The sequence below is a fragment of the Gekko japonicus genome, unplaced genomic scaffold (genome assembly GCF_001447785.1).
Source record: "Gekko japonicus isolate JY-2015 unplaced genomic scaffold, Gekko_japonicus_V1.1 scaffold1794, whole genome shotgun sequence".
Classification (NCBI taxonomy): Eukaryota; Metazoa; Chordata; class Lepidosauria; order Squamata; family Gekkonidae; genus Gekko; species Gekko japonicus.
The window spans coordinates 166,162-174,269 of NW_015164244.1; the positions used below are offsets into that span (position 1 = coordinate 166,162).

The 8,108-nt window shown below is 63.0% G+C and overlaps 2 protein-coding genes across 2 annotated transcripts in view; one reads left to right on the top strand and one right to left on the bottom strand.

Annotated features, from left to right (window-relative positions):
• ASIC3 (acid sensing ion channel subunit 3) overlaps positions 1-2,887 on the top strand; it is an 8,782-nt gene extending 5,895 nt beyond the window's left edge. Inside the window, exons 6-10 of the mRNA XM_015408621.1 lie at positions 57-210; positions 350-441; positions 1,983-2,062; positions 2,473-2,544; positions 2,831-2,887. Coding sequence (XP_015264107.1) covers positions 57-210; positions 350-441; positions 1,983-2,062; positions 2,473-2,544; positions 2,831-2,887 — 455 coding nt within the window. The remainder of the gene's footprint in view (positions 1-56; positions 211-349; positions 442-1,982; positions 2,063-2,472; positions 2,545-2,830) is intronic.
• A 2,737-nt stretch (positions 2,888-5,624) lies between these two features.
• The window catches only part of CDK5 (cyclin-dependent kinase 5), a 5,466-nt gene continuing 2,982 nt past the window's right edge, over positions 5,625-8,108 (bottom strand). Inside the window, exons 5-8 of the mRNA XM_015408622.1 lie at positions 7,803-7,875; positions 7,420-7,508; positions 5,926-6,006; positions 5,625-5,828 (exon numbers count right to left, since the gene is read on the bottom strand). Of these exons, the coding sequence (XP_015264108.1) occupies positions 5,742-5,828; positions 5,926-6,006; positions 7,420-7,508; positions 7,803-7,875 (330 nt within the window). The 3' untranslated portion in view covers positions 5,625-5,741. The remainder of the gene's footprint in view (positions 5,829-5,925; positions 6,007-7,419; positions 7,509-7,802; positions 7,876-8,108) is intronic.

Genomic DNA, 8,108 nt, shown 5'->3' on the forward strand with positions numbered 1-8,108 from the left:
AACCCCCCCCCCCCGGCTGCCCCTTTTGCCCCTGCTGTGTGTGTGTGTGCGCGCAGACTTCCTGGTGGAGAAAGACAGCGAGTACTGCCGGTGCCAGACGCCCTGCGAGATGGTGCGCTTCAGCAAGGAGCTCTCCGTGGTCAAGATCCCCAGCAAGGCCTCCGCCAAGTACCTGGCCAAGAAGTACAACCGAAGTGAGCAGTACATCCGGTGAGTCTGTCGCCTCCCCCCCCCCCGGAGGCCGTTCGCACAGGGCCCTCGGCTTCCCACTGCTGTTCCCCCCCCCCGCGTCTGCCCACCCGCCCGAGAGCAGCCATGTCTCTCTCTCTCTTTCTGCCCCGCTGCGCAGGGAGAACCTCCTGGTGCTGGACATCTTCTTTGAAGCCCTCAGCTATGAGACCATCGAGCAGAAGAAGGCCTATGAGGTGGCGGGCCTGCTAGGTGAGCGAGCAAGCGAGGGGCACAGAGCTGGCGGAGGGTTGGGGGACGGGGGCCAGGAGCAGGCTGGCAGCACCACAGGATCCCCCGCGCGTGGCTCTCCCGTCTGGCTCGGCTGGTTCCTTGGCTGTTCTGATCTCGCCCTCCGCGCCCGTTGAGGCTCAGCGCTGCCTCAGAGGCCCCGCCTTTTCCTCGGGGTCTGAGCCTCAGAGGGTCCCACGCCTGCCTTCCTCCTGTCCCACCTGCCCCTTGGCTGCCCTGTGGTCGCCATAGAGCCAAGAAGGGGGCAGACCCCTTGGAAAGCCCCTGTCCGGGCAGACTGTGGCCTCCCCCCCCCCCCGTTGCCTTTCCTTTCCTTACAACCGAGCGGGCTGCCTGGATCCACACGGGCAGAGAGTCCTCCTCTCCGTAGGGAAAACGGCTCCCCTCAAGGAGGGCTTCTTCAGGGGGGAGGCGGCAAAGGCAGCCTGGCCCCACAGCGGTGGGGGAAGCAACGCTGGGCAGGGCCCCCTCAGGAAAACGAGGGGCGTGAGGCAGCTTTGGGCGTGGTTCTGGGGTGTGTGTCCCCCCCCCCTCCGGCAGTGCATTGGAAGGCAGGGGGGTAAGAGAGGGGCCCGGGGAGAGACCGGCTCGGGCCCTTCTGAGGCTCCTTGGGTTGACTGGGGAAGGGGCATCCAGAGGTGGGCGCGGAGGGCTTTGCGTACAGAGGAGGCCTGCGGGCCCGAGGGGGCGGAGGCGGCGCTTGCAGAGCAGCTGGGGAGCTGGGGGGCTGGGGGTTGCTCAGGTGCCCGGCCCCTCTCTTGGGAGAGCAGGTTGGCGCGGTGCCCCAGAGTCCCGCCTCGCAGCTGCCTCTGGCCAACTCTCCGGCCATAAATCCCACTCGCGGGTCCCTGTTTCCCCAACCTTTGTGGATGGGTTCCTGTAGAGCACTGGATGTTGGGCTGCGCTCGAAGACAGCTGGCCGGTGGCGCTCCTAGGAGGGAGCAGCCAAGGCCTCTGGAGGGGGCCGGCCCACAAAGAGCACCGGTCTCGCAGCCAAATCAAGGTGTCTTCAAGGCCCTTCATAAGCTGGGGGGCCCACAGGGCTGGAGGACACCCCCCCCCCGCAGCCCTGGGAGCCAACCGGGGTCCTTTGGCTGGCACCTGCCGGTGGGGCCCCCCCCATGCAAAGCACCCGCCTGGCATCCACCAGAACCCCCCCCCCCGGCACCTTCTCCTCTGCCGCTCCCTGTTGATGGGAGGGGCCCATCCCCAGGAGGCCCTGCTAGGCTGTTTTATTTGCGGGACAGACTTCTGGTGGGGCAGAGAACTCAAGGGGGGTGGCCCCATTGTGTTAGGCTTGGATCTGGAAGCTGCCCTGGGGAAAGGGCGGGGCTGAAAGGAATCTGCTGACCGGGGCTAAGGGGGGGGGGAGAGGCTTGCAAGGGGGCAGCTCAGCTTCGGCCACTGATCCTCCCCTGCTGGGGACTGCCACGGTGGGGGCAGTTCAGGAAACACCCCCCCCCCACCCGCCCACTTCAGCTCTGCTTCTTCTTCCCCTCCAGGGGACATCGGGGGCCAGATGGGGCTGTTCATCGGGGCCAGCCTCCTCACCGTCCTGGAGATCTTCGACTACCTGTACGAGGTGAGCCAGCGGGCCTGGCCAGAGGGGGGCGGCGGCATGTGTGCCACCCCTCCTCCTCTGCCCTGCCCCCTTGCCCTGGGATTTGGGCTGGGCGGGAAGCGGCGGCGGCGGCAGCCCTTCTGCTATCGACCAGTCTGGGGGGGAGTGGGCAGGTCAGAGGGAGGCCACAGCAGGAGCGGCTCACGCCCCCCCCCCCAGCCGAGAGGAGAGAGGGCGACCGGCCACGGTCCCTGCCGGGTGCACGGCTTGAGGATGGTTGAGGCAGAGCCCCACAAGGAGGGAAGGCCCCCCCACTCTGCTCTCCAGGGGGTGTAGCTGGTGGCCCTTGAGGGCACTGAAGAAGCACTCTGCACATGCTCAAAGCACGACTGAGCCCTGCCCAATGCCCGCTGCTTTCTTTCTTCTGCCAGGTGCTGCGGGAGAAGGTGCTGGGCCTCTACCAGAGCAGGAAGCAGGCGGGGGGCAGCGACAGGGACGACCTGGTGAGCGCGGGGGGGGGGGCTGGAGGAGGAAGCCGGGCCCTTTGGCGAGGCTGGCTCTGTCCCTCTCCCTCTCCAGGACGGGAGGGGGCTCCAGGGTTCCTGTCTCCCCCCCTTCCGTTGCCTCACCTCTTCCTGAGGGTGTGCCCTGCCCTGGAGGAGGGCTGGGGTGGGCTCCCCCTCGCCCTCCTGCTCCTCTGCACCGGGACCATTTCCCACCCCATCCTCCACCACTTCATCTTCCTTTCTCTCTGCACCCCCTCTCCCCCCCCCATCTCATCTGCGCCAGGAGTACCCGGACTTCCCACGCAGCCCAGGCGGGGCCCCACCCCAGATGCCCAGGTAGCGCTTCCCCTGGGGGCATCAGCTGCCCGTCCCCTCGTGGGGGGGGAACGGGGGTGGGGGCTTCCAGGGCAGTCGGGGGTCTCTGGCTCCCAGCGCTGGGCCATCCGAGGGTGCTCAGGCCAGCCCTACCATGCAGGAAGGCAAGGTGGTTGTTACAGGCAGCCGGGGGCCAGGGGAGGGCGCCGTCTTTGGATGAACCTGGAAGCCCCCACAGGGCAGCCCTTGGAGACGGCAGGACCTGCAGGGCAGGCCCCTCCCACAGCCACACCCCAGACTTCCAGCCGGCCGGAGCATCCCTCCCACCCATCCCCACCCTCACCTGCACAGGTGTGCAGAACACCAGGATGCGAAGAGTGTGGGTGGTCCGCATGGGAGGGGCCGCACCCCCAGCCCCCTTTGGCACCGCCTCCCCCCACTTCCCCTCCCCGCCTGCCTGTGAGGTCGAGGCCCTGCCGGGAAACACCCCCCCCCCCCCCCCGGGCTGGCAATGGCTCTCCCGGCCAGAGAAGGGACCCTGTCCCAGGGGGGTGGGGCAGAGCCGAGGGCGGTCCACCTGCCAAGGGGTGCTCTAACCCGCTGCTGCCGCCTCCTCCCGTTCCTTCCCGGGGCAGAAACGCTCCTGCTCCTCCAAAGGAGGGCCGGCTAGGCGACTCCGGAGGCCTCTTCTGCCCCGGCTGGCCTTGCATCCCAGCTGTGCCCCCCCCCTTCCGGTCTGGGAGAGGCGTAACTGGGTGGGGGAGTGGGAGGGGCTTAGTGGAAGGGGAGGGGTTACAACACTCACCTGCTCACATCTGCCCCCAGTGAGAAAGACAGACCTAAACTGCTTCCCCCTGCCCCCCTGAACGCGCTCATCCCAGCAGGGGACTCCACCCCGGGCTCCAGGGTGGTTCCTGCAACCTCAGCGTCCAGGCCCCCCTCCCCTTGCTGGCACTGCTGTTGAACCAGGGGGCTGGGACGGGGTGTGTGTGTAAGCCAAGGGCTCCAGAAAGGCCGGCTGCCCATGAGAAGACCGACAGGAACGTCCCTCCTCCTCCTCCTCGCTCACCTTGCTCTTCTTCTTCTCCTTCTTCTCCCCCCCCCCCACAGAGCGCCCGCCCCACCCTGCGCAGCCAGTCCTAGAGCCGCGGATCCACCCCGAACCTGCCACCTCGTCACACGACTCTAGGCCACTTTGAGGAATTCGCCTGCTAGAAGAGGGCGCCCCCCGGCTCCCCCCCCCATCGACGAGCCAACTGGTCCAGTGGCAGCCGCCCGGAGGAAGCCACAGCCAGGAGGGGGGGAGGGCTGGCTGGCTCCAGCAGCGACCCCCACCCCACCCCGGCCGGAGCGTAAGGAAGGCTGTGCTGAGGCCACAAGGACGCAGAGCGGGTGGGGAGCAGCCCCCCCCCCAAGACTCCGGCTTCCCTGGCCTCCCCCGGAAGAGCTCCTTCAAGGCCCCAGGGCCGGGGGGGGGGGGAGGCAGGGGGAGGAGAGATGCTGCCCAGCACTGCAGCCTCCGATTAAACCCGGCCTTGTTGGACGCTTGGCACTCGGTGGTGATTATTGGGGGAGGGTCCGGGGTGGGGAGAACCCCCCAGCTCCGCTCCGAGGCAAGAGGGAGAGGGGTCCGTCCGGCCAAGGCAGCCCCATGGGACGGACCCCGAATGAAAGAGGGCCCCCCCCCCCGCCAGGGCATCTGGGCTGCCCTCATCGACGCATGACTCCTCCCACGTGTCGCCTCCTCCGGCTCTGTGCATGAGTGGGCTGCTGCTGCTTCATCTGTGCCCCCCCCCTTCTGTGCCTGTGTAGCATTAAAGAGCCACTTGGGTACTCCGCTGCATCGTGTTTCCCCCCCACACACACACCCCACTGGGAAAAGGGGGGCAGACGAGTGTCTCGTTGCTGCCGCAACACAGCCACGGCCGGTGTTGCTCATGACAGACCCCCAACACACACACACACACACACAACATGCCGGCAGCCCCCTGCTGTTAGGGGGAGAGCGCCAGGAGAACTCTGAGCAATGCTCCCTCCCTCTAAGCTGTGGAGTCTTGTGCGCAAAAAATCTGCTTTCTGAGCTCCTGGCACTAAAAGGAGGAGGAGGAGGAGGAGGAGGAGGAGGAGATTGGATTTACCCCCCGCCCTTCACTACCCAAAGGTGTCTCAGAGCTACTTACAAACTCCTTTCCTTTCCCTTCCCCACAACAGACACCCTGTGAGGTAGGTGGGGTTGAGAGAGCTCTTGACACAAACGGCTCTTTTTCAAGGACAGCTCTTGTCAGAACTATGGCTTGCCCAAGGTCATCCAGCCAGGTGCAGGTGGAGGAGGAGTGGGGAATCAAACCTGGTTCTCTCAGATTAGAGTCCACGTGCACTTAACCACGACACCAAACTGGCTCTCTAAAGTCATAAGCGAACAGTTTGGCTGCTGCATAAATTAGTTTCCTCTGGGGCCATCCTTCCTGAGCTAAGACAGAAATGTGTGACGAGACGCCAGTGTCTCACGCTAACTCAGCTTAGAGGGAACCCTGGCTGTGAGCACTGTCCGTGCCATAAAGAAGCACAGGTGTGTTGTCTGGGTTTTGGGGGGGGGGGGTTTTGAATAAAAAGGCAGGGGGCTGGCAGAGGTCCAAGAAGTATTTTATAGAATTCACAATTATTCACATTTGGTTCCAATCCCCGTCCCCCGCCCCGCCCCACCCCAGCTGAGGCACAGCCAGATACTGAACATGCTCTTGCCAACCCGCCTCTGGGTCCCATCGGGATGTCCTTCCGGCTGGTCCCATCTCCACGCGGCTCCTTCGTGTCCCGGAAGCCCCCGAGCCACGCCTGGCCCTCGAGCAGCCTCCAGTGTGTGTGTGTGTGGGGGGGACCCCCTAAGGGGGGCAGAAGTCTGTGAAGTAGGGGTGCTGCAGGGCCTCTTCGGCAGAGATCCGATGGACCGGGTTGCACTTCAGCAGGTTCTGTAGGAGCGGGAGAAGAGGGGGAGGGGCTGAGCGGAGACCCCTGCCGGGGGGGGGGAAGTGGGCGGGAGGCGGGCAAGGGAGGAGGAGAGCTCACCTGAAGCAGGTCCCGGCCGGTCGTGTTCAGCTTGGGCACCACGTTGACCAGGGACGTCGTGGCAGGGTACATGGGGTAGGGCTGCATAAGAACATAAGAGATGCCAGTGTTGGATCAGGCCAAAGGCCCATCTAGCCCAACACTCTTCTGTGTCACACAGTGGCCAGAAATACCAGGGGCCATCAGGAGGTCCAGCAGTGGGGCCAGGGGGACACCAGAAGCCCTCCCACTGTTGACCCCCCCCCCAAGCACCAAGAAGACAGAGCATCACTTGCCCCAGAGCCCCTAGCTATACCTTGTGGCTAATAGCCACTGATGGACCTCTGCTCCATATGCTTATCTAATTCCCTTTTGAAGCCGTCCATGCTTGTAGCACCCACCACTTCCTGTGGCAGTGAATTCCATGTGTTAATCACTCTTTGGGTGAAGAAGTACTTCCTTTTATCCGTTCTAACCCGACCGCTCAGCAATTTCATGGAGTGCCCACGGGTTCTTGTATTGTGAGAAAGGGAGAAAAGTACCTCTTTCTCTACCTGCTCTTTCCCATGCATAATCTTATAAACCTCGATCATGTCACCCCTCAGTCGTCTTTTCTCCAAGCTAAAGAGCCCTAAGCGCTTTAACCTTTCCTCATAGGGAAAGTGTTCCAACCCTTTTATCATTCGAGTTGCCCTTTTCTGCACTTTTTCCAAAGCTATAATATCCTTTTTAAGGTGTGGTGCCCAGAACTGCACACAGTATTCCAAATGAGGTCTCACCATTGATTTATATAGGGGCATTATTATATTGGCTGATCTGTTTTCAATACCCTTCCTAATAATCCCCAGCATAGCATTGGCCTTCTTTATTGCAGTCACACACTGTCTTGACATTTTCAGTGAGTTATCTACTACAACTCCAAGATCTCTCTCTTGATCTGTCTCTGCCAGTTCAGACCCCATCAATGTGTATTTATATTTAGGATTTTTGGCTCCAATGTGCATCACCTTGCACTTGGCCACATTGAACCCCATTTGCCATGTTGACGCCCACTTGCCCATCTTTGACAGATCCCTTTGGAGTGCCTCACAATCCTCACTGGTTTTCACCACCCTGAACAACTTCGTATCATCCGCAAATTTAGCCACTTCACTGCTTACTCCCATCTCCAAATCATTAATGAACAAGTTAAAAAGCAGTGGACCAAGTACTGATCCCTGCGGTACCCCACTGCTTACCCCCCTCCACTGAGAAAATTGCCCATTTATACTCACTCTCTGTTTTCTATTAATTAGCCAGTTTTTGATCCATAAAAGGACTTGCAGGGGGACAGCAGGTAAGACCCTGGCCAGGAAAAGCTGCCTCCTTCGAGGAAGGAAGCATCGCCTGCCTCCAGGCACCCCAGAAGCCCCCCTCCCCCGGGAAAGTAGGCTGCTGCCCCCCCTTCCCCCCCCGCCCCCGGACAACGCCCCCCCCCCCCCGGGGCCGCTCCCTTCCGGGGCCGGGCGGCTGTACCTTGTAGTCCGGGAGCTTGGTCATCCCCGGCCACTGTTCCTCCGTCGGGGTCCCCAGCAGCGTGGGAGAGTTAAGGCACCACCAGGTCACTCAGCCTCCCTTCTCTGGCGTGGAAGCCACCACCCCCCTGCCTTGGAAAGTGCCCTCAAGCTGCAACTGAGTTCCGGTGGCCCCTCGTGGGGTTCTCAAGGGGGAAGAGACCTTCAGGGGCGGGTTGCCCTGGCCTGCCTCAGCACAGCCACCCGGGACTTCCTTGGGGGCCGGCAACGCCCCCTCTAAGCTGTGGAGTCCTGTGAGCAAAAATTCTACCTTGTGAGCCACTGGCATTCAAGTTGGGAGCGAGCAGTTTGGCGACTGCATAGGTTAGTTCGCTAGTCTGGAGCCCTCCTCGATGGAGGTGGAGTAGAGTTTGGCACCAAAGAGCACGTCCGGAGGGCGGTACCAGAGCGTCACCACCTGCACGGGGGAGGGGGGGAGCATTTACATTTCTTAGGGGGTGCTGGCTAATCGAATTAAAGGACTACCTGGCTCTGTTCCCACACCTGCCGCAGCTCAGGGGCCCTGGGCTGGATGGGGCGTGGTGGGGCCTTGCCAGGAAGTCAGGGCGGCCTCGCCCCGAGGTGCCCCGCTGTGGCTACGGGCCTGGACACCAGCCCCCCCCCCCCCCCGCGGGGAGGCCGCGCCCCGCG